This window comes from Mauremys mutica, chromosome 15, assembly GCF_020497125.1.
Source record: "Mauremys mutica isolate MM-2020 ecotype Southern chromosome 15, ASM2049712v1, whole genome shotgun sequence".
In the NCBI taxonomy this organism is placed as follows: Eukaryota; Metazoa; Chordata; order Testudines; family Geoemydidae; genus Mauremys; species Mauremys mutica.
In genome coordinates this window covers 37,784,186-37,808,966 of record NC_059086.1, presented here as the reverse complement: position 1 = coordinate 37,808,966, position 24,781 = coordinate 37,784,186, and the positions used below count along the sequence as shown (strand labels likewise).

General features: G+C 62.2%; 2 protein-coding genes across 11 annotated transcripts; both read right to left on the bottom strand.

The window, feature by feature from the left end:
* Window positions 1-10,228, bottom strand: LOC123349864 (synaptonemal complex central element protein 1-like). 10 transcript variants are annotated; one of them, XM_044988109.1, is made up of 13 exons: window positions 9,791-10,013; window positions 9,191-9,253; window positions 8,801-8,860; window positions 7,445-7,519; window positions 7,232-7,357; window positions 5,877-5,931; window positions 5,409-5,498; window positions 4,091-4,178; window positions 3,470-3,536; window positions 2,567-2,687; window positions 2,103-2,192; window positions 1,424-1,451; window positions 2-148 (listed from the first exon to the last, which is right to left on the bottom strand). In XM_044988109.1, exons 1-13 carry the CDS (start codon window positions 9,798-9,800, stop codon window positions 107-109), a joined length of 915 nt encoding a protein of 304 aa, XP_044844044.1. In that variant the 5' UTR covers window positions 9,801-10,013; the 3' UTR covers window positions 2-106. The 10 variants fall into 10 exon arrangements, with proteins under 10 accessions (XP_044844049.1, XP_044844044.1, XP_044844046.1 ...); XM_044988108.1 differs by lacking the exon at window positions 9,791-10,013 and adding an exon at window positions 10,044-10,226 and having other exon boundaries at window positions 4-148; XM_044988110.1 differs by lacking the exon at window positions 9,791-10,013 and adding an exon at window positions 10,044-10,224 and having other exon boundaries at window positions 7-148; window positions 4,091-4,154.
* A 2,659-nt stretch (window positions 10,229-12,887) lies between these two features.
* On the bottom strand, window positions 12,888-21,924 carry LOC123349831 (vacuolar fusion protein MON1 homolog B-like). The gene is made up of 6 exons (XM_044988054.1): window positions 21,814-21,924; window positions 20,266-20,370; window positions 19,384-19,800; window positions 16,830-17,628; window positions 14,867-15,014; window positions 12,888-13,891 (listed from the first exon to the last, which is right to left on the bottom strand). Exons 2-6 carry the CDS (start codon window positions 20,348-20,350, stop codon window positions 13,673-13,675), a joined length of 1,668 nt encoding a protein of 555 aa, XP_044843989.1. The 5' UTR covers window positions 20,351-20,370; window positions 21,814-21,924; the 3' UTR covers window positions 12,888-13,672.
* Window positions 21,925-24,781: the final 2,857 nt, after the last annotated feature.

The window sequence follows — 24,781 nt, the reverse complement described above, 5'->3', positions numbered from 1 at the left end:
GATGTTTTTATTCATAACAAGGAGCCCGATACATCCAGAGGTGACTTAACTCCAGGCTGATCCTCGGGGGGCGCCATTCGAGCTCTCGCTGGGGGGGGGGGGGGTGTTAGGCATCTGTTTCCATGCTGGCCGAGTCACCCCTGGAGCCCTGCGGTGGGGCAGAGCACAGGGCGGGGGTTATGGGGGGAGATGTGGAAGGGTCGGGCTGCCCCCCTAGCTGGGACGGTGGGACACGGCTGGGTGAGAACGCTCAGACGCTGGCGCTAGACCTCGGATCCCACCCAAGTGCTGATTGCCCCACCCTAGGCCTGGCCCCACTGCGCTGCTGGGCATTTAGGGAAGGGCCGTGGGTCCCAGCCCCAGGGGCCGCTCAGTCCCCTGGCTGGCAGGCTGATTGGGACACCCAAAGGGGTACGAGCAACTGCTGGGCCTCCCAGGGACCTCGGGCACCAGCAGGAACCCAGAGCCAGGAAAGCCGCCAGCCAGCCAGGCCTCGCACACCTACCTCCAGCCACCTCGCACACCTCCAGCCAGGCCTCGCACACCTCCAGCCAGCCAGCCAGGCCTCGCACACCTACCTCCAGCCACCTCGCACACCTCCAGCCAGCCAGCCAGGCCTCACACACCTACCTCCAGCCACTTCACACACCTCCAGCCAGGCCTCGCACACCTCCAGCCAGCCAGCCAGGGCTCGCACACCTACCTCCAGCCAGCCAGGCCTCGCACACCTCCAGCCAGCCAGGCCTCGCACACCTCCAGCCAGCCACCTTGCACACCTCCAGTCAGCCAGCCAGTCCTTGCACACCTACCTCCAGCCAGCCAGTCCTTGCACACCTCCAGCCAGCCAGCCAGGCCTCGCACACCTCCAGCCACTTTGCACACCTCCAGCCAGCCAGTCCTTGCACACCTCCAGCCAGGCCTTGCACACTTACCTCCAGCCAGCCAGGCCTTGCACACCTCCAGCCAGCCAGCCAGGCCTTGCACACCTCCAGCCAGCCAGTCCTCGCACTCCTCCAGCCAGCCAGTCCTCGCACAGCTCCAGTCAGGCCTCACACACCTCCAGCCAGCCAGGCCTCGCACACCTCCAGCCACCTCGCACACCTCCAGCCAGCCAGCCAGTCCTCGCACAGCTCCAGTCAGGCCTCACACACCTCCAGCCAACCAGTTCTCGCACACCTCCAGCCACCTCGCACACCTCCAGCCAAGCCTCGCACGCCTCCAGCCAGCCAGCCCTCCCTCCCCCATGCACCCCTCCATCCATGCATCCTCGTACACCCCTCTCTCTGCATATCAGGTGGGGTATTCTGTCCATGTGCCAATGTCCTGGTCACGGGGGTCCAGCACCACAGACTCCAGTGGACCATCTAGCCAAGCCCTGCCCCTTTGCGTACCAGAGATTTCCCTTTGTCGCTACCATCCTCACCTGCTGGGCTTCCAGCTCAGCCCTCAGCCTGAAAGAGACCAGAAATATTGGTTACAATCAAACGACGGGAGCGCCTGGCCGGGCCCGTCCCCAGGGCAGCCGAGCCATTCGCGGAGAGGAAGGGCTGTGTCACAAGGGCTATGGCAGCGGAGAAATGCAGCCACCTCTGGTGGGGCACGCAGCCGCTGCCCAGCACAGCCGAGCAAGCAGGACAGTGAGGACTCCCAGAAGCCACTGGAGACACGGGGAATGTGGAGAGAGCTGGAGTGGGCTGGACCAAGTTGGGACTGGGCCAGGCGAAGAGGGCCAAAATGTGCCGGGGGAGTTTCCTGGACAAACCAGTCAGGGCCTTGGACTGACGGTTCCCACAGCAAAGCAGCAGCCTCAGCACCAAGCTCACAGAACCTGGGAGAGAACCCAGGAGTCCTGGCTCCCAGCCGCACCCTGCTCTAACCACTAGACCCCACTCCCCTCCCAGAGCCAGGATTGAACCCAGGAGTCCTGGCTCCCAGCCGCACCCTGCTCTAACCACTAGACCCCACTCCCCTCCCAAAGCCAGGATTGAACCCAGGAGTCCTGGCTCCCAGTCCTGCCCTGCTCTAGCCCGGAAGCCCTCGTTCCCCTCCCAGAGCCAGGACAGAACCCAGGAGTCCTGGCTCCCAGCCCCCCCTGCACTCACCTCTTGAACTTCTGCTGCAGTTCTGAGTGGCGGCGCGAAGCTGCCTCCAGATACTCGGTCGCTCTCTTGTTTTCCTGTTGGAACAGCTGCCTGGGGACAACAGAAGGCAGTGAACAGCCCAGACGCCTCGGTGATGGACAGCAATCACCCCCCAGGCAAGGCAGGCAGTGCCGGGAACGACTCTCTCTGCATCCCCTCTTCCTGGCGGACCTCTGCCAGCGCTGTGCCAAGGCACGCTCCGCACTGGCCTAGATGGATGGTTTCAGGGCAGCACCTGAGGTGCCTTCACTCCTCAAGGCAGGGATAGAAGCCAGGAGTCCTGGCTCCCAGCCCCCCTGCTCTAACCACTAGACCCCGCTCCCCTCCCCCAGCTGGGGATAGGACCCAGGAGTCCTGCTCGCGGTGTATCGCTGCAGTACTGCTCCCCCGGGGCTGGCACAAGGCTGGTGGCACTCGGCACTCACAGGGCAGTGCTGGCCTCCTGGCTCTTCAGGAACATCCTCTCCTGGCTGGGAGCTGCCTCTGCCTGGGGCAGGGAGCCCAGCTGCTTCTCGACCTGGGCCAGGTTGTCTTGGATCAGCTTGTCTAGGGCAAATGACAGAAACAGCGTCACGGGGCAGCGTAACTCGGGTGCTGGGATCTCAGTGAGAACGGATGGGGCCCAGCTCCTGGACTGAGACATGTCTGCAGAGACCAAGATTGGGGCCCCACCGTGCCGGGCGCTGCCCAGACCCCGACCGAGATCAGGGCCCCGTCATGCCAGGCGCTGCTCAGACCCCGACCGAGATCAGGGCCCCATCCGAGATCAGGGCCCCGTCATGCCAGGCGCTGCTCAGACCCCGACCAAGATCAGGGCCCCATCCGAGATCAGGGCCCCGTCATGCCAGGCGCTGCTCAGACCCCGACCGAGATCAGGGCCCCATCCGAGATCAGGGCCCCATCATGCCAGGCGCTGCTCAGACCCCGACTGAGATCAGGGCCCCATCCGAGATCAGGGCCCCATCATGCCAGGCGCTGCTCAGACCCCGACTGAGATCAGGGCCCCGTCATGCCAGGCACTGCTCAGACCCCGAGCGAGATCAGGGCCCCGTCATGCCAGGCGCTGCTCAGACCCCGACCGAGATCAGGGCCCCATCATGCCAGGCGCTGCTCAGACCCCGACCGAGATCAGGGCCCCGTCATGCCAGGCGCTGCTCAGACCCCGACCGAGATCAGGGCCCCCCGTCATGCCAGGCGCTGCCCAGACCCCGACTGAGAGAAGGTCCCTGCCCCCAAGCGTCTGCACTCCAGATAAACAAGACAGACCGAAGTGGGGATTATTCTGCCCGTTTTACAGCTGGGAACTGAGGCCCAGAGAGATTCATCACCTTCGCTCAGCAAACGTTCCTTGCTCTCGGCCATGCTGCCGATCTCGGCAGCCAGCTTCTCCATGCTCTAGGAGGAGGCAGAGGGAATTCACCACAGAGCCATGGGGAGGAGGAAGTGTGGGGTGGGGGCGTCCACAGGCTTCCCTCACACTAACGGCCCATGGCCGGGTCTCATCCCAGGCCGAAGCTTGGTCTCCGAGGGGAGACGCAGCTTGTACCAGCTAAAGAGTAGTTTCCCTCCCCCCTAGGCCTTATATCAGGTCCCTCCCCTAAGGCTGCCACAGGGAAACACCGTCGAAACCCTTGGCTTCTGCGAGCACTGAGTGTCCTCAACCCCTGTCCTGGTTCCCAACCCCCCCAGATCCCACTCCCCGCCCAGAGCCGGGGCAAGAACTCAGGAGTCCGGGCTCCCAGCCCCCCTCAAAGCCAGGTAGAGAACCCAGGAATCCCAGCTCCCGGTCAGACTCCCTGCTGTAACCTGTAACCCACTCCCTGCCATGCATTCCCAGGTCCCCTCCCAGTAGGGTTGTGTCCCCCAGGCTGTCCCTAGGGGGTGTTCCCTTGGACCCCGCCCCACTTGGCCCAGGAACAGCACGGGGGATGGACCCCGATGGCTCTTACGTGGCCCTCCTGGAGGCTCTTGTGCTTCTCCATCAGCTCGTCCAGCTGCTGCTCAAATTCCAGCCTGGAAACAACAGGGGCTGAGGGGCTGCCATGGGGCAGAGAGGGCGACTGGGGTACAGGAGTGTGGAGTTCTGCACACAACAGAAACACCCCCCCCCACACACACACACACAGCAGGGCTCATCCCCTCCAGCAGGGGGCAGCAGGGATACACGCACACACACACACACAGCTCAGCCCCTCCAGCAGGGACACACACACACAGAGCACACAGCTCAGCCCCTACAGCAGGGACACACACACACACACAGAGCAGGGCTCATTCCCTCCAGCAGGGGGCAGCAGGGATACACGCACACACACACACACACACACACACAGCTCAGCCCCTCCAGCAGGGGGCAGCAGGGACACACACAGAGTGCGTTACATACAGTGTAGTTTATGTCCCTGTCGCCCCCTGCTGGAAGAGATGAGCCCTGCTCTGTGTGTGTGTGTGTCCCTGCTGGAGGGGCTCAGCCGTGTGCTGTGAGTGTGCGTGTCACTCCCATCCCCAGTTGCAGGGGATGAGCCCTGCTCGGTGGGTGTGAGTGCGCAGGTGTGAGTGTGTGGGGTGTATGTCCCCCTGCTGCACCCCGCTGGAGGGGACGAGCTCTGCTCTGTGTGTGTGTGTGTGTGTGTGTGTGTGTGCGCTTGTGCACCCTCTGCTGAGTGTGAGAGAGAGACAGAGAGAGACGCTAAGGGCTGATTCACCCCCCAGGGTGACTCTACTCTCTCTGCTGAGCAGGTGCTGGCAAGCGAGGCCCTGTGGCAAAGCCGGGACTGCCCAGGCCGAGCACCGTCACCCCTGCCCTGGGGGCCTGGCAGCTGGTTGATCACTGGGCGTGGAACACACCCAGGGAGTGGAACCTGAGGCAGATGCTCAGGCTGCAGCAGGGAGCCACCATTGCACACCTAGGCCAGGCGGCTAGTCGGCAAAGTGGGGTGCGCAACCCTGGCCTCTCTCGGAGCGCTTGCCCGTGGGTCGGCCTGGCTGGCACACCGGGGGCTGCCCCAAGGATGGACGCCCCAGACCCGCTAAGGGATTTACTTCGAGGATCGGGCTGCCGTAGATCTCACGGAGAGAAGGGAGCATCTAGATATCCCAGAATGCACTGCCCACTCCGGCTCACTGCCTGTTGTGCTGGGTGCTGTGTACGACACTTGGCCATCTCCAGGGCACCGGGGGCGGGAGGGTTGGAGCAGTAGTGACTCCCGCTTACAGAGCTGGGGGTCCCATCCCACGTTCAGTCCGCTGCAGGGGGGCGGGGGGTACCTCTGTTTCCGCTGCTTCAGCTTCTCCTCCTGGATCTTCGCCGTCAGCTCCTCGATGCTCTGCTTCCGCTCCTGGGACAGCGTCTGCTGCCTGCACGGGGCGAACAAGAGCGGCCCAGCCGGTGGGCCCCGGCGGCCTGACTCCCAGACGAGGCTATCGCCAGCAGGGGACCCCAAGACACCTTCCCCAGGTGAATCTACCCAACCCCCGCACATGGGCAGAGAAGCGGAAACACCTGGCCCAATATCAGGCCGTGACATGAAGAGAACCCAGGCATCCTGGCTCCCAGCCCTCTCCTCCCCTGCTCTAACCACTAGACCCCACTCCCCTCCCAGAGCTGAACCAAGGAGTCCTTCTGTCTCTGTATGGTTCTCTGTGTCTCTCAGTCTCCGTCTATATCCCCATACACACCTCTCCCTCTGTCCACCCCTCCCTCCTGCCCCAACCCCTGCCCTATCCCCCTCTCACCGCTGGGCCTCGGCCTCTGTCTCCTGGCAGCGGAGCTGCAGGGTCCGCAGGAGCTCTGGAAGGGACACACGTGTTAGTGCTGGGGACACGGCTCCCAGAGAGACACCGCACGCTGATCCCTGCCGGGGCCACCCCACTCCCCATGGGGTGCTCACTCCGGCCTGCCCTTGGGCAGGTCCCACTTACCTGCGGGGGGGGGGCACACAGAGCCCCTGGCAGGGGGAGACTGGGGGATCCTGGTATGAGAGGATGGAGAATGGGGGGAGCACAGAGGCCCTGGGATGGGGGGAGATTGGGGGACCCTAGTGTGAGGGAGGCGGAATGGGGGGCACACAGAGGCCCTGGATTGGCGGGAGATTGGGGGACCCTAGTGTGAGGGAGGGGGAATGTGGGGCACATAGAAGGCCTGGGATGGGGGAAGATCGGGGGACCCTGGTGTGATGGAGGGGGGAGGGGGGGTGCACACAAGGCCTGGGACGGGGGAGATCGGGGAAGCCTGGGGAGAGGAAGGAGGAATGGGGGGCACACAGGGGCCCTGGGATGGGGGGAGATCCGGGGACCCTGGTGGGGGGAGGTGCACACAAGGCCTGGGACGGGGGAGATCGGGGAAGCCTGGGGAGAGGAAGGAGGAATGGGGGGCACACAGGGGCCCTGGGACGGGGGAGATCGGGGAAGCCTGGGGAGAGCGAGGCGGAATGGGGGACACACAGAGGCCCTGGGACGGGGGAGATCGGGGGACCCTGGTGTGAGGGAGGCGGAATGGGGGACACACAGGGGCCCTGGGATGGGGGAAGATCGGGGGACCCTGGTGTGATGGACGGGGGAGGGGGAGGCGCACACAAGGCCTGGGACGGGGGAGACGGGGAAGCCTGGGGAGAGGAAGGAGGAATGGGGGGCACACAGGGGCCCTGGGATGCGGGAGGAATCGGGGGACTTGGTGTGAGGGAGGGGACAAAGGGGACACACAACACCTCTGGGGGCACGCAGCACCCCTGGCAGGGGAGAGACGGAGCAGAGAGGCAGGAAGTCTCTGAAATAGAGGGGACTGCAGGGGGGCCCACAAGGAGTTCGGGGGGCAGATCCCGCGTTGTATCCCGCTGCTAACGGTAGCGCCTGTCTCTCCTCGAGTCCTTCTCAACAGTGGATCTCAAAGCGCGGGACCAAAGCGGTCAGTGCCTTTATCTCGGCTGTCCAGCCCGGAGCTGCCATCCCGTCCGCTAAAGGCCTGTTCTCACCTTGCTTCTGGCTGCAGATTTCCTCCAGGTTCGACTTCTCCTCGTTCACTGCAAGAGAGTCGGGGGGGGGAACAAACTGGCTGGGGGCTCATGTCCTCTGGGTTCGGGGATGTGTCTCACCTGCACTAGGGGGTGGGTCCCCCCCCAGCATGCACCTGGGTAGTGAAGTAGCCCGCGCTGCAAAGGAGCCTGCTGCCAGAGAGCTCAGAAGATGCCGTGGCCCAAATCTTATAAGGTCTTTGGTGCCTAGGGGAGTTAGGCACCTTTGAGAATCTGGGCCAAAGGCCTGAGACGCAACATGAGCCACGGGGAGCAGAGCTGGGGGTGACTTACGCTCCTCCAGCTCCGCTTGCAGTTCCTCGCTGCGCACCTGCCCATCATGCAGCTCCTGGCTCAGATTCTGCTTAGCTACGGAGAGACCAAATGGGTTAGGGGTGAGGGTGTGGGGAGAGAGGGGGGGGATGTCTAAGGGGCTGCAGCAGTGGTGTGTGGGATGAGGTGGGATGCATGGATAGATAGATGGAGAGGTGTGTATGGGGATGGATGGTTAGTGGGGGGGGTATACGGGGATGGAGGGAGGGGTCAGTATGGGGCTGGATAGTGGGGGGGGTGTACGGGGATGGAGGGAGGGGTCAGTATGGGGTTGGATAGTGGGGGGGTGTACGGGGATGGAGGGAGGGGTCAGTATGGGGCTGGATAGTGGGGGGGTGTACGGGGATGGAGGGAGGGGTCAGTATGGGACTGGATAGTGGGGTGTGTGTACGGGGATGGAGGGAGGGGTCAGTATGGGGTTGGATAGTGGGGTGTGTGTACGGGGATGGAGGGAGGGGTCAGTATGGGGTAGGATAGTGGGGTGTGTACGGGGATGGAGGGAGGGGTCAGTATGGGGTTGGATAGTGGGGTGTGTGTACGGGGATGGAGGGAGGGGTCAGTATGGGGTTGGATAGTGGGGTGTGTGTACGGGGATGGAGGGAGGGGTCAGTATGGGGTTGGATAGAGGGGGGTGTACGGGGATGGAGTGAGGGGTCAGTATGGGGTTGGATAGTGGGGGGTGTACGGGGATGGAGGGAGGGGTCAGTATGGGGTTGGATAGTGGGGGGTGTACGGGGATGGAGGGAGGGGTCAGTACGGGGCTGGATAGTGGGGTGTGTGTACGGGGATGGAGGGAGGGGTCAGTATGGGGCTGGATAGTGGGGTGTGTGTACGGGGATGGAGGGAGGGGTCAGTATGGGGCTGGATAGTGGGGGGGGGGTGTGTACGGGGATGGAGGGAGGGGTCAGTATGGACCCAGAGAACTATAGAAAGATAGGTATACATGAGGATGGATGGATTATATAGATCTCTGCATGACCAAGGGCCTGAGTCTGATTTCAGCCACACTGGGTGAAATCCAGAGTCCCTGCTCTGAAGTCCGTGGGCTCGTTTACACAGCGCTTCCAAAGCCGCGGAAGCAAAACCGGACAACGGCCTCTGCTCCTGGGGTCAGCGCATCCCCTGGCGGGTGCAGCAGCATGGCTCTGGGGGCACAGTGTGTCCCCATGTAAACGGGCTGTCAATGAGAGCAGAATCTAGCAGGTAGACAGGGGCTGACACTGGGGGGCTCAGTAGCAGGGGGCACGGCAGTAAGGGGTGCTGGGGGAGCGGGCTGCAGCCCAGTGTGCTCCACCCCCCGCCTTCTCCTCCCCTCACCTCGCTGCAGTCTGCTGATCCTTCCTACCAGGTCATCCATTCGGGGCTCCAGGGTCCCTGCTGCAGAGGGAAGGAGAAGGATATGCCTGGTTGGGTTCCTGACACGCGTCCTTCAGCCTAGGCTCTTTTGAGCGTGCCTGGGAGGAGAGGAGTTATTCCTGCCTTCACTTAAAGGGGGCGGGGAAACTGAGGCACAGAGAAAAGGACCTAGAAAAGGACACCAGAGCCTAGAAAAGGACACCAGAGCCCCCTTTCACAGACTTCACTCCCCCTGAACCCAGGAGTCCTGGCTCCCCCCCCCCAGCATATCCCACTCCCCTCCCAGAGCTGGGGAGAGAACCCAGGAGTCCTGGCTCCCAGCGCTAACCACCAGACCCAGCTCCTGAATACCATCCTGCAGTTGTTTCACCAGCAATAGCAGCTCCTCTGCCTTGGGTGCAAAGTCACTGGGAACTGGGAAGAAGAAAAAAAAATAAAAGGAATTGCTTTGTTGTACAGAAAATTCAGCTCAAGCTTGTAACTGGGCTTTCTAGGGGGGTTTATCCACCCCATGGCGTTCAGGAGAAGGGCACTATGAGGTTGATATGGATTTATCTGGCCCATGGCATGAGGGAGAAGGGCATTGTGGGATTGCCGCCCCATGGCGTGAGCAACAAGGGTACTGTGGCATCGCTGCCCCATGGTGTGAGGGAGCAGGGCACTGTCGGATCGCTGCCCCATGGCATGAGCAAGCAGGGCACTGAGATCGCCCCCCCCCCTAGGCGTAAGCGAGCAGGGCACTGTGGGATCGCCCCCCCCCCCCGCGTCAGTGAGCAGGGTATTGTGGGATTACTCCGCTGGGGGAGCGGGGAGTTACTGGATCACCCCCCTTGAGCGAGGGGGGCACTGTGGGATCACACACACCCCTTAGCGTGAGCGAGCAGCAGGGCACTGTGGGATCACACCCCCCCCTTGGCGTGAGCAAGCAGGGCACTGTGGGATCACACACACCCCTTAGCATGAGGGAGCAGCAGGGCACTGTGGGATCACTCCACTGGTGGTGTGAGGGAGTGGGGAGTTGTGGGATCACCCCCCCTTGGGGTGAGGGACAAAGGGATTATGGGATCAACACCCCCGCCCCGGTGTGAGCAAGGCATTGTGGGATCACCCCACTGGTGGCATGAGAAAGAAGGGCATCGTGGGATTGCCATGATTTATTCACCCCATGGGGGCCATTCCCCCTCTGCCCCCATCTTCCCCTCACCCTGTTTACTCCCCTCCATGGCCCTATGTGCTCAGAGAGATGTGGGGAGGAGGGGGCCTTAACACAGGCGCCTATCCACCCCCCAGGAGGGAGGGGGAGCCTTGAAACTTCCCAGCCCCTCCCGCGCTTTCTTTTCCCGCCGTTTTCCAACGGTTGCTGCGGCCCCGCCTCCCTAGCAGGGCTCGTGCGCTGTGTTTACCACCTGCCACAGGGCCCCGCCCCCTCCCCTTGGAGAAAGGGGGAGGGGCTAACCCCTCACTAGGGGCCAGGGCTGGTAGCCAGGACGCCTGGGTTCTCTCCCAGGCTCTGGGAGGGGAGCAGGGTCTGGTGGTTAGAGCAGGGGGGGCTGGGAGCCAGGACTCCTGGGTTGTCTCCCCGGCTCTGGGAGGGGAGCAGGGTCTGGTGGTTAGAGCAGGGGGGGCTGGGAGCCAGGACTCCTGGGTTCTCTCCCCAGCTCTAGGAGGGGAGCAGGGTCTGGTGGTTAGAGCGGGGGGGCTGGGAGCCAGGACTCTTGAGTTCTCTCCCCGGCTCTGGGAGGGGAGCAGGGTCTGGTGGTTAGAGCAGGAGGCTGGGAGCCAGGACTCCTGGGTTCTCTCCCCAGCTCTGGGAGGGGAGCAGGGTCTGATGGTTAGAGCGGGGGGGCTGGGAGCCAGGACTCCTGGGTTCTCTCCCGGCTCTGGGGGGGGGGAAGTGGGATCTAGTGGTTAGAGCAGGAGGCTGTGTACAGTAACCCTGGAGCATGGGGTCCAGGGCTGCTCCTCCCTTGTCCCAGCCCACAGACTAGGCTCATCCTGTCCCTCCTTTATTATTTGCACGGGACTGGATTTCATCCATCGCCCGTCTCAGCTTCAGGCAAGGCTGGGGGGCAGCTTCAGAGGTTCCCTGGGCTCCACCATGGAGGCAGGGCACTGGCCGGATATTTCTGTGATTAGCACCCAGGGGGGCTCCCCCCATGGGGATGGCACAGAGGTGGCATTTGGCTTAGGTAGATAGCAGGGGTGGGGCGGTCTAACGATGGGCAGGTGATGAGCGAGGGCCAGCAACATCTGGACCAGGGCCTAGCCCACTCCTGTACCTCCCTGGCCAGGCCAGGGCAGGAGGTGGAGCTACAGGCAGCCGGACATTGTTTATTTCAGCCCCCCAACCCATGCTGGTGGACTCGAGGTGCAGTGAGCCTTGGGACAAGTGCTGGACCACATCTCTCAGAGCTGCAGCTGCCTTCCCTCCGCCGGCCCTGCTCCCGCTGCAGAGCCCACACACACAGCTTGCGGCAGGGTGCAAGCGCTGGCTGCATCTTAAAATAACACCCCCCGAGAGGCTCGCCTCGGTATTTTGGACTCTGGCCGTCCCTAAGCTTCTATTTGCAGTGTTGTATCAGCAGGGTTAACTGCAAGGCCTGGGAGCAAAGCGAGTGCAGCTGGTAGCTTTAGTTCTGCACAGCAGCTCTCTGCACCACATCACCATTCACAGACTTGAAGCATCATCAAGTCACAGCCTGCGGTCCAGACAGCCAAACCCCCCCAAAAAAGCTGTGAATAGCACTCTGCAATGACCCTTCTACCGTGCCTCGCTGCTCCCCTTCCCCCTTGAACAGCAGCTGAGCTTGCTGCCTTTCACACACTCCTTATGGGATAAATGGAGTGACCATGTGCTAGGAACTGCTTGGCAGGACCTCCGCTGCCATAAAGTCACATCTCTCCCTTGCCAGCAGCCAAGCTGTACTCACTTAAAACAATGGAGGCTGGGCCCAGAAGATATAGTTCACTGGTGGAACATGCTAGCACCAGACCCATCTCCGCTTTGTATAGCTCTGTTCCTGCTGAATGAGCCCAAAGTACTGCAGCAGGTGCCGAACTGCAGTTGCTTCTGGGGTGGAGCATGGCAGTGAGACAGTTGGCATAATACTTAGATTTGAGATTTTAAAAAACCACCAGGCAGCATTAGATGTGCTGAGTGGAACACAGCAGAAAGAGAAGGGGATTCTGGAGGACAAAGATGGGCAAAGTGAATTTGGGATCCCGTCTTTCCAAAAAGGAGACTGCTGCAGGGATGGAAAATGCCAGCCTCAGGCAGAGGGGTAGCGTGACAACGTTTGCGGCAAGCTCAGCTGTGACCTGACGTCTCCAGAGAGGAGAGTTAAAAATCTAGGTTGGACCTCCCCCCTGCATCCAACTGACAGAAGCTCCCGGGGGCCAAGGCAATACAGCTAGCATTTAGAGAGCCCCAACTCCCCCTTTCCTTGACAAGAACCTTTGTGCTGGCCGGCGAGCAAGACAGATGTACCCTCATCAAAACAACTTTTTAATAAGACTTTGATTCTCAGTTGAACACGTCAGCCAGCCAAGACGGTTCATTTGACAGCCAGCCAAGACGGTTCTAGGCACAGCACGTCATGCATGTGAAAACTGTTTCTGCTTCCCCAACCCCGCCAGGTCTCACTGGAGCAGCTAGACGCAAGTTAAAAGGAGACGCAGGCAGGGGCTGGCTCTCCAGAGGCGTAGGATGATCTTCCTGTGAGAAACAGACCCAGCGGATTCTGGGTCAATCCCACTGCAGATCGGTCTAAGGCCACAGGGGAGCAAACAGCCCTTCCTTCTAGCAACCAGGATGGACAAGGAGACTGAAAAAAGAGTGACGGGGCAGCCCAGTTAACGTAGCACAGGGCACTGGCAAAGGAGGGAGGCAGTTCATTGCTTTCAAAGAGCATTTCAACACTTCCTGTGAAAGGATCTGCCTGTCCAAAGGGAACATTAAATTAATACAGGCAGGGGAGAGTGCATGGGTGCAGGTGTTAACGAACACGACCAGCCCAGGGAGGGAGAGCACAACACAGTGGGCATCTCCAACACCCACTTTCAATTTATAGCATCGCAAGGAGCGTGTGCATGGGGGGCGGACAAGGGAGTAATCTCCTTCCCGCCGCACATATAGACATCTTTCCAGACACAGCGCCCAGTTAAATCAATTGCAAACATGAGCCACCAACCTCTGGGCGCCTGCGAGAAATCTAAGTTAATTCCAGGCCCAGGTTTTTAAACAGCAGAGGATGTTGAAAAATGGTTTCAAAGCAGGTCAGGCTCCGATGCCAAGGGTGCAATTCGCCACAATTCATCCAAAGGAAAGAGAAACACAATCACAGCCCATTTCATAGGGGCCTGCGGCCGATCCACACCAGGAGGCGGAAAGCAGAGGCTCCAGGGGAAGGAACCGCAAACAGCTTCCGTCAAGGAGATGGAACAAGCTGCACCCAACCCCAGCTCCACCATGCAGGTAGAGTCCTTCGGTACAGGCCTCCGCAAGCCAGAGTGTAAGCTCGCCACCCCGCTCCACATCAGCCTGGAGCACAAGGCCCAAAGTGAAGCAATAACCCCCACTCCGGCTTCCCCAACAGAGGCTCGGAGACCCGAGTAGGCCAATAAATAAGACAGGCAGATAACCACGCATCGCCACCACCTCGGAAGGGGCCGGGCCAAGCCTGATCCAGCTCCTAGAGAGTGTGATTTCTCTGGTGTGTGTGTGGGGGTGCGTGTGCGTTCCCCGACCTCCCCTTCAAAGAGGAGAAGGGATTTCCCCCCAAGTTATCCAATCACCAGTGAAATACAGGGGCCTCAGGTGAAGCAGGCCCAGGCTTAGAGGCCAGCAAAAAATCCATTCTCCGCACCATCAGGCCGGCCGCCCTTGGTGCCCTTCCCAGGGTTGGGCGTAGTAGAGTACTTTGGGGGGTAGCGAATGAAGAGCCGGTCCTCCTCCTTCTTGATCCAGCGCAACAGCTTGGTGAGGACATTGATGGCGCCAGCCTTGGTTACCAGGGGGCTGAAGCAGGTGTATAGCTCGAACTTACTGGTGACCTGAGAAGGAGAACATGAAAAAAGGACAGGTAAATCCCATCCTCTCTCCAATACCTGGCACTGTCTTGTCTCTTGTCCTCCCTCTCCAAACCCACTCCCCAAGCTTCTTCTCATCACTATACCCGAGGGAAGCAGCACAAGCTTTAAACCTATATGGAGCTGTCACCATGACAGCCAGAAGCAGAATGAGCATGAGCTATCTGTTCCAATGGGGCGTGTGTTCACTCTGAAACCTACTGATAGTGGTTAAAACCCAAGCACATCGCTGCCGATCATGTGAGTGGACACATCACACTAAGGTGCATATCCCAGTCACTGGAACAGATGCTGGGAATTCTGCAGCATGTGGGGCCTTGATGCTGGAATTCTGGGAACGAGCGGCCTGAACCATCTCCCCAGCTATCCAGGGGCTCGGTGATCACTTCCCACGCCAGACACCATTGTGCTTCCTGCTAGGAGAGCAAGAACGAGCCCAGTGCAAGATAGAAAGGACAGAGCAGGAAGTCCCACCCTCCTCACACTAGAGTATTACTGAGACAGGAAGTGGTCTCTCCCAAGCTCCCAGCCAATGCCAGGTGAAGGCCCAGGCAATTTAGGCTCATGCCTAAGGGCGATTGCTAGAGTCATGTGATCACAGCAGCGGCTCAGCTTGCTGTTACGAATAGAGTAAGTGTCTCACCCTCCTAGTTGGGAAGAAAACCTTGAAATCATAAACCAGGTGTCACAAAGGCAGGGACCGGGACACTACCTGAGTCTGCAGAGAGCCTGAGCCCATCACTCCAACTTGGGGGAAATTGACCCACGTGTGAGTGATGCTGCCTGAGTTTGTAGAGAGCCTGAGCCAACTGCGGTGAGTGAGTAGTAGGGGGTCCTCCTTCCTCTCTTGGGGAGGAAGAGGGGCCCTGCCACTCCTCTGAGGAGATGACGGCCCATGACCCTGCCCCCCTAGATGCCTTGATCTGTGCCCTGCCTTACCCAGGCGAGTAGCGTCTCCTTCTCGGCCACATGGTAGATGAGGCGCAGGGGGCGAGAGGTGCTGTGGATGCGGCTGTGCAGGTAATGGTAGAGGTCAAAGAGCCGGTGTTGCTCCTCCTCGCTGCAGTACGGCCCCTCCAGCTCTGGGCTGCGGGGGCGAGAGATGCCAGAGGAGGGGGGGGATTAGACACCGAGACCAGGCACCACCCCCTCCCTGCTGCTACCAGTGTCTTGACCCTGCACCCCGCAGAACCAGGAGGGCAGGGAGAACGCTGAACTAGAGGGAAACCTAGGAACAGCTGGAGTGTGAGCCCATCTAGCGCGGCATCTTGGCTAACAGAGGAACCCCAGAGGAAATGGCTTCCCAGCCCCCAATGATTAGTGCTTGCTCATTGCCGAAATCCAGCTCCCTCCGGGGTCGGGCCGGCCCTGCCAAAACCCTGCCTTTGCTTTGAGATCTTCCAGATCCTCCTGGGGCCTGCAGGGCTGTCAGCCCAGTATCCTGTGGCAGGGAGTCCCACTGGCTAACACGAGGGTCCTGTAGAAGCCCACAGCTGGCTTTGACCCCCGTGTGGTTCACGTGACAGGCCTTTGTTCTGGCACTGCAAGGCAGGGAGAATGAGAGATCCCGATCCTATTGCAGTATTTGGTGGACAGCTATCCGGTCCCCTCGGAGCAGGGTAGACGGGCCCATTGTTCTCATCCGGGACGGGGAGGAGCTTCCCGGACAGGCGGACCCCCCGTTCTGATGTGGGGGAGAAACCCTTGCCCAGACGAGCCCATGTGACTCACTAACGTGGTGTATCCGTGAGCCAATCACGTCTGTTTCAGGCTGTGACCAAGAAGTTCAGAGACCCCGCTTCCATGCCAAGCCCAGCTGACAGGAAGAACGGTCGTGTGGGGTAACGCGGTTCGTTAATGCCCTACACTGACTCTTCCCACCCTGGCACGAGCTCTCAGCTGCAACCCCCCCTGTCCCCCAGCAGAGGGGTCTAGTAGCGTAGAGCACAGGGGCTGGGAGCCAGGACTCCTGGGTTCTATCCCCAGCTCTGGGAGAGGAGTGGGGGCTGGGGGTTGGAGCAGTGAAGAACGTGCCTCAGTTTCCCCATTTATAACACACGGACAGTGTCACCCACCTCTTTTTTGGGGGCACTGGGAGGTTCATGATGTCAGAGCTCCCCTCCCCTGAGCTACCCCCACCATTCCCCCACGTGATGGCACTGCCGAGGCCCCTGAATTCCCAGCATGCCCTGGGCCATCTCCGCCCCCGTGATCCCCACGAGCAGCCAGTCTCACACACACGCCGCCTTGTTGGGAAGCGCATGATGTGCCCTATTGAAAGCCGGGATTGCATAAGGCTGGCTTAACTCGTCCCGGAGCCACGGGGGGGGGGGGGGGGGCAGCTGTCTGTCCGAGAGGCTGTCTGTCCAGCTGGCACACCCCAGCCGTCCTCCACTGCAGTGAGCGCAAAGCGCGCTCCAGGCTGCACCTGCAGGGAGCGCCCACCTGGGGCTGAAATGCAGCTGCCTCTGGGGTGGAGCGCACAGCTGCGGAACGCCTCCCCGCAAACTGAGGACAGCTCTATTGACACCTGCCCTGCTGCCTGCAGCACGGCGCCCCTTAGTGCCCGGCCCTGACTGCCAGGGGAGAGCACCCCCTGCCCAGCCCCCCGCCCTGCTCCCCACAGCACGGTGCCCCACAATGCCCAGCCCTGACTGCCAGGGCTGTGCACCCTCCACCCCGCTACCCACCGCAGAGCACCCAGCACTAACTGCCAGGGAGAGCACCCCTGCTCCCCGGTGCCCCCTACCACCAGTACCTTGCAGGTACTAAGCACGGCTTAGCGTTAGCATCAGAATTCAAGGCCACAGACACGACCCAGCCTCCTCCACACCAGCCCCAATGGCCAAAGCCAGAGCTAAGCACTGCCGCCCCCAGGAGGGCGGCCGGCGTGCCCCGTTACCTGGTGAACTGGGGCAGCTGGCGGTAGTTCTCCGGGATATCCAGTGGCTTGTAGAGGAAGTGCCGCAAGTCGGGCACCCCGACCTGCCCCACGCCGTAGGAGGGGCTCTGCAGGCCGCCCGAGAGCACCTGCAGCGAGCCCTGAGTCCGCATGGCCTCCTCCACCCGCTTCTTGCAGTCCGAGACGGCGTAGAAGGACTCCTTGTCGGTGGAGAGCAGCACCAGGCACACGGTGCACTCCGCGTCCAGGTAGGAGATGTAGGCGTAAAAGTACCCGTCAGGGTTGAAGCGGGGCAGGCAGATGGGCGTCCAGATCTCCCCAGCCTGGAAGGCGGAGCTGGCCCCGATCAGGTTGAGCAGCAGGTGGAGGTCGGTGGGCTCCAGCCGGCACTCCTCGATCACCGCCCGCTCCTGCACCGCCGTGACCAGCTGGCTGCGGGCCACCAGGATGGAGAAGACCAGGTTGGGGGTGATGGCCTTCTGCAGCAGGGTGCCCAGGGCGTCCCGCAGGGAGGCAGGAAGGGGGAGGCAGCGCACAGCCCCCAGCAGGAAGCCGGGATCCGACTCCACCAGGTTGAGCAGGCGGTCGAGGATCTTCTCGGAGCCGGCCAGCAGGCGCCGCAGGTCGTAGTTCTTCTTGCGCTCGAAGATGCGGGTGATGCTCACCTGGGTCAGCATGCTGAGGATCTGGTAATAGACGTAGAGCAGCTCCTGGCGCAGCTGCTGCTCCGACTGCAGCGTCCGCGACACTGACACCAGCACCAGCGGGCCCTGCTGCACGAACACCAGCTTCTGGTCGTCTGGGGTGGGGGGGCAGACATGGAGACAGTGAGATTGCCCTGCTCCCGGGGACCCCCGAGTGCCACTGCCGGACCCCAAGCCAGGCAGTTCCCTGCCCTGGGGCCGGATCGGAGCCGGCGCCCCCTAGAGGGGACAGTCCCCGTGTCCCGTTCCCCAGCGCCCTAAGCCAGCCAGTTCCCCGCCCTGGGGCCAGATCGGAGCCGGCGCCCCCTAGAGGGGACAGACCCCGTGTCCCGTTCCCCAGCGCCCTAAGCCAGCCAGTTCCCCGCCCTGGGGCCGGATCGGAGCCAGCGCCCCCTAGAGGGGAGAGTCCCCGTGTCCCATTCCCCATTCCCCAGCGCCCTAAGCCAGCCAGTTCCCCGCCCTGGGGCCAGATCGGAGCCGGCGCCCCCTAGAGGGGACAGTCCCCGTGTCCCATTCCCCAACGCCCTAAGCCAGCCAGTTCCCCACCCTGGGGCCAGATCGGAGCCAGCGCCCCCTAGAGGGGACAGACCCCGTGTCCCGTTCCCCAGCGCCCTAAGCCAGCCAGTTCCCCGCCCTGGGGCCAGATCGGAGCCGGCGCCCCCTAGAGGGGACAGACCCCGTGTCCCGTTCCCCAGCGCCCTAAGCCAGCCAGTTCCCCGCCCTGGGGCCGGATCGGAGCCGGCGCCCCCTAGAGGGGACAGTCCCCGTGTCCCATTCCCCAGCGCCCTAAGCCAGCCAGTTCCCCGCCCTGGGGCCGGATTGGAGCCAGCGCCCCCTAGAGGGGAGAGTCCCCGTGTCCCATTCCCCAGCGCCCTAAGCCAGCCAGTTCCCCACCCTGGGGCTGGATCAGAGCCGGCGCCCCCTAGAGGGGACAGTCCCTGTGTCCTATTCCCCAGCGCCCTAAGCCAGCCAGTTCCCCACCCTGGGGCCAGATCGGAGCCGGCACCCCCTAGAGGGGACAGTCCCCGTGTCCCATTCCCCAACGCCCTAAGCCAGCCAGTTCCCCGCCCTGGGGCCAGATGGGAGCCGGCGCCCCCTAGAGGGGACAGTCCCCGTGTCCCATTCCCCAGCGCCCTAAGCCAGCCAGTTCCCCACCCTGGGGCTGGATCGGAGCCGGCGCCCCCTAGAGGGGAACGGCCCCTATGTCCCATTCCAGTGCCCACGAGTTTCCTCTCCATCTGTCATGCCTCACGTATTTATACACTCTCAGTGTGACATATCGACTGCCGAGAGCTAATCTCATTACGGCTCCCCTGGGAGCTATTCATGCACCCCATGCCCAGGGCCACAGGCCTGCCAGCGTCCCAGCCGCCTCCTCCCGCTAAATCCCTCTAAGCAAGCGTACAGCCTCACACCCCACAGCGGGCTTGCCCCGCACCGACGGGCGGCCGCCTCTGGGGTGGAGCGCAGCAGCTGGATAATCCGGTGACTAGCTTCCGCCCCGCCAACTGGACCTGCGGTGAGGGGAAATCAGGACGGTGGAATGGAAACCCCCCGCGCCCCAACAGCCAGGACTGGGGTTCCCGCCTCGACTGCTGGAGGGGAAGTGTTACGGGATTTTTAAGGAATTCAATTATTTGGGTCAGCAGCGACAGCCAGGGCAGAGCGCCCCCTGCCGAGCCCCCCACTCCACAGCACGGCACCCCCCCAGTGCCCAGCCCTGACTGCCAGGGGAGATCGCCCCCTGCCCAGCCCCCCACCCCGCTCCCTGCAGCACGGCGCCTCCACAGCGCCCGGCCCTGACTGCCAGAGCAGAGCACCCCCTGCCCTGCAGCCCAGTCCCTGCCTACCCAAGTAGATGGAGCGGATGGCGTTGTCACCGCTCTGGATGAAGGACACCAGCGCCATCATGACGCCCATGGTGGAGGACAAGGCCTCCTCGTTGCCGTAGCGAGAGTAGATGGGCTTGCCGGCCTCGCTCAGCACGAAGACGTGCTTCCGGCGGGCCCGCCAGCTGGCAGCCGTCACGTCCTCGTCGCGGTGCGTGGTCGGGGGGCCCCCCGGCTCGCAGACCCCCACCCCCAGGGGCCGCCCAAACTCGCTCGAGTCCTCCAAGGCGGTGTCGGTGGAGGCCGAGTCTGAGAGCTCCTTGTCGCTTGGCTCCTCCTGGGCGTCCCCCTGGCCATCAGCCGCTCTCACAGGCCCGTTGCTCTGTGGGGCGAGCAGCTCCTCCTGCTCCTCCGGGCCAGCGCTGGGCTCGTCCCCCCCTGGGGGGCAAAGGAGAGACTCACCAAGATGGGAGAGAACCCAGGAGTCCTGGCTCCCAGCACGCCAGCTCTAACCACTAGACCCCACTCCCTTCCCGGAGCCAGAGAGAGAACCCAGGAGTCCTGGCTCCCAGTTCCCCTGCTCTAACCACTAGCCCCTACTCCTCTCCCGGAGTCAGGCAGAGAACCCAGAAGTCCTGGCTCCCAGCCCCCCCCCCGCTCTAACCACTAGACCCCAGGAGAGAACCCCCAAGTCCTTGCCCCCTATGTGACCAATTCAGGGGTACTCTCTCTGCCAGGCTCCAGCATCTCCCCAGTGCCCCTTTCCAGAATGGGGCAGGCACAGCAATCAGGAGGTTGTCCCCGGTGGCCACAGCCTCACTAACGCCCCTGGCCACAGGATGGGGGGCAACCCCACACCTTCCTGTCCCCAGTATGGGGAGCGCACCCCAGGCGGGGACTCACCTGTATCCGTGGGGCACAGCCCGGCCTGCTCCTGCAGCAGCACCATCCCTTCCCGCGTCGGTGAGCCGGGCTCGCCCGTTGCCATCTCTGCATGCCAAGCAGCACCTGCAGCGGCAAAGTCACAGGAAGTCAAGCTCCATGGCTGGAGAGAGAACCCAGGAGTCCTGGCGCCTGGCTCCCGCGCTCTAACCACTAGACCCCACTCCCCCCTCGAACCGGGGAGAGAACCCAGAATTCCTGGCTCCCAGCCCCTGTCACTTTAACCCACTAGGCCCCACTCCACCCCCCATGGAGGTGAGAACACCGGACGGACTCAAGTCGCTGTTCAGGCCCAGAACCACAGCCGGCCCAGGCCACTCCCAGCAGCCGGCAGGGCAGGGCCGAGCCGGTCAGACCAGCATTAATCACTAATCGCTGTCACATGCCCCAGCAGCGATGCCAGGCAGGAGCCGGCAGGAAATAGCCCTGTTCACTAATCGCCTTCCCACCGGGAGCTTAATGACACCAAGCTTAGCATTGCAGGGCCTGCAGCACCCCTCTTATAACACCAACCCCCGCTGCTCCCGGGGTAGAGCCCAGACCCCCCCACTTCCTCTCCAACACCACAGCACTCCTGGGTGCCGCCCCCTCAACTGCACTGCCCCAGAGGTGGCTGCATTTTAGCGCCGGGCGAGCCCTCCCCGTGTGTTGTTGTGTGCGGCTGTTCCTCTGCTGCACCGCCCCAGAAGTGGCTGCATCTCAGCATCAGTGGAGCCCTCCCCCTGCAGATCCTGGGGATCTTTCACAAGCAAGAGCAGGCCAGGCATAGAGGGATGTTGAGATGCCTCCCCTCTGGGGAGGGCAGCTCAGTAACAGCAGCACATAACGCCACATAGGGATGCATCACCCAGCTCATCTGTGGGGGGTGGCTCCCCCTTTGCTCCCCTTTAGGGTCTCCCCCTTCCCATGAGTCTGCACGGGGTGGGGCACTCCTCCTTCTCAGGGGCTTCCATCTCCCTATGTAGCTACAGGGGAGGTCTCCCCTCCTCCCCCACTGGGGGCTTTCCCTGATCCCCATGGGGCCTGGGGGGGGGTCTCCCCTCCTCCCCATGGGGGGCCTCCCCTCCTCCCCATGGGGGGTCTCCCCCCCTCTCCATGGGGCGCGGGGGGTCTCCCCTCCTCCACTGGGGGACTCCCCCCCTCCCCATGGGGCGCGGGGGGTCTCCCCGCCTCCTCCTGGGGGTCTCGCCTCCTCCCCATGGGGCTCTGGGGGTCTCCCCTCCTCCCCATGGGGGTCTCCCCTCCTCCACTGGGGGTCTCCCCTCCTCCCCATGGGGGTCTCCCCCCCTCCCCATGGGGTGCGGGGGGGTCTCCCCTCCTCCTCCTGGGGGTCTCCCCTCCTCCCCATGGGGGTCTCCCCTCCTCCCCATGGGGTGCGGGGGGGTCTCCCCTCCTCCACTGGGGGTCTCCCCTCCTCCCCATGGGGCGCGGGGGGGGGGTCTCCCCTCCGATCCCACGTGGCAGTAGCGGGGTCTCCCCCGCCGTGGCCTCACCCCCCCCCCCTCTCACCATGCGCGCGCCCGAGGGTCGCCCCTGAGCGCCTCCGGCAGCCTCGATCCCGGCCCCGCGCAGCACGGAACCGAACCCGGGGGAAAGGGCGGGGCCAGCGGCGCCTCCCGCCAATCACAGGGCGCGAAGCATGGGAGGCGTGGCCCGGCGTGCCAGGTAGCAGCCAATCAGAGAGCGAGGCGGTGGAGACGCAACGGAGGGCCAGACTGTCACAAGCTTTAGCCAATCAGAGAGCGCATAGCGAGCCGAGGGGGCGTGTTTAGACACTCACCCTGCCAATCTCGAGAGGCACATCCACCAATCAGAGAGCGAGGAGGGTTTCGACGGCCAACGGGGCAGGGACTGGGGGTGACAGCTGGCGACTGAGCCGTGACGTCACCGCGTCACGCATGATGTTGGGCCGCGATGTCACCTTAGTGCACTGTGACATCACCACACTCCATTGTATTGCGAGATCAACCAGCGCTGGGCTGCGCCATTGTGTCGTCATGCTGAGATATGGTGACATCACTGTACTGAGTGATTACATCATGATACACTGTGACATCATCACATTGCATCATGATGGGCTACGACATCCCAGCGCCGTGTCATCACCCAGACGCGTTGCACCATCCTCATCCTATGGGGGGAGCGCGGGGCAGCCCCGGACATCATCCCGCTGCCTCCTCCCATCATCCCCCTGCCCGGTGACATCTCAGCACGGTGTGTCTGGCATCACAATGCAGCTTAGCAATGTTGGAGCGCTCCAGCAGGCCGGAGGCTGGGAGCCCGGACTCCTGGGTTCTCTCCCTGGCTCTGGGAGGGGAGTGGGGTCTGGTGGTTAGAGCAGGTGGGGCTGGAAGCCAGGATTCCTGGGTTCTATCCCTGGCTCAGTGGGGGGAGTGGTGTCTAGTGGTTAGAGCAGGGGAGGCTGGGAGCCAGGACTCCTGGGTTCTATCCCTGGCTCTGTGGGGGGGAGTGGCGTCTAGTGGTTAGAGCAGGGGAGGCTGGGAGCCAGGACTCCTGGGTTCTATCCCTGGCTCTGTGGGGGGGAGTGGCGTCTAGTGGTTAGAACAGGGGAGGCTGGGAGCCAGGACTCCTGGGTTCTCTCTCTGGCTCTGGGAGGGAAGTGGGGTCCAGTGGTTAGAGTGGGCGGGCTGGGAGCCAGGACTCCTGGGTTCTCTCCCTGGCTCTAGTCCTCTTCCTCAGAGCAAGGCTTCTCACAACAGAATTTTGAGTGGCCTCAGAATGCAGCTACCAAATCTTGCTGGTGGCCACTTTGATCATTTTTCCTAAAATACTTAATTAACTTTAGGGAAAACAAATAAATATGCACAGATCCAGATCCAAATCCTTGTAGTTTATTTATGTAGCGCTTCCCCCCCCCCCCCCGCCCCGGACTCAATAATTAAAATAATGTACCGTTGACCTAAACAGAATGGAAACGCAAATAAGGGGCTTTGCACATTCTTGGGTTTTGTTGTTGTTTCTTTTGCTTTTGCTTTTGTTTGCTTTTTTTTTTGTAAAGACTTGTTAGTTAGTAAGTCCCTGCTGTGAAAAGTGACACCTGTATGTTAATATCACTTTTTTCATAGCCTCCACAAATATCATTTTTCACAGCAGACTTGCTCAGCCCCTGCAAGCCCGGGGACAAATCATGCCCTGGATGGGGAGGTGGGTAGGGAGGTAGCGGTGGTCGGGGGAGACGGTGGGGGCTGGGGCGATGGGGGGCAGGGCCAGCACCCCACCACTGCACAGGCGGGGCCAGAACCCCAAGGCCGGATCCTATCGCCCAAGCCCAAAGCCCTGTGCATGGGGGATGGAGCCTGGGGCCATGCAGCTGAAGCCTGGGCCAGAGAAGGTGGCAGGGGCTAGGGTCAATGAGGGAGGGGTGGTGGTGGGCTGGAGCCCAGGGCCAGAGGAGGCAGCGGGGAGCAGGGCAATGGGGGGTGAACTCACTGGCTGCCCCCTGCTTCTTCAGTGTTTGTGTCTCCAGAGGGTGGCAGGGCCTGACCCCTGCTGGCAGCCCCAGGGGAGGGGCCGCTGCTTTGCCCCCATCACATCCCATGTGGCTGCGGCCGCAAGAAAAGCCCCTGGTGGCCGCATGCAGCCACAGTGGCCACATTTGAGAAACACAGAGGCCTGACTCCCAGCCCCCCCCACACCCCCCAGCTCTAAGCACTAGACCCCACTCCCCTCCCAGAGCTGGGGATGGAACCCAGGAGTTCTACCTCCCCCCACCTCCCCCCCCTCTCGACTACACAAGTCTGCCGTTGCTGTTGTTCCGATCACATTCTGCTCTTTCCAGTTCCTCCCCACAGGTTCCAGGCGAAGTCAGGGTCCTGTGACTTCCCCACGGGGTGGATGTCTCACCCTTGCCGCTCGGCCCTTCCCCCTGGCCCCAGCCCCGCTATCTTCCGGAGGAGGCCAGGGCAGGAGATGTGCTACCTGGGTCAGTTCCCCCTCCCCAGACCAAGCTTCTCAGTCTCCCCATGGCCCCGGGTAGCCCTGCTCTTCTGCGTCATACTTCCTGCACGAAAACCAAGGCCTTGGTCTCTCCGCAGACCCTGTCCCACAGAGCTGAGTGTGGATCCCCAGTGTCCTGGCCAAATCCAGATGGAGATCCAGATTTAGGGGTCCCTAAATCCCCCTGTGTCATTGAGTCCTTTGTGGTTGCGTTATGAATGGCCGTTCCCCACCTGCTCCACACCAGAGGTGGCTGCAATTCTGTGCCAGGTGACCCATCCCTGCGCAGAGTTATGTGTGGCTGTTTCCCACCTGCCCCACACCAGAGGTGGCTGCATCTCAGTGCTGGGCAAGCCCTCCCCATGTAGAGAAATACCCGATATTAATGCCCTGGTCACAGCGGAATCGCACCTGGCACATGTGGCGAGGTTAGTCTCCGCCGCAGGTCATTTCCTGACCGTTGGGAGGCGCACAAAGCCCTGAGCTCAGACACGGGGGCGAAGGCTGGGAATTTACCTTT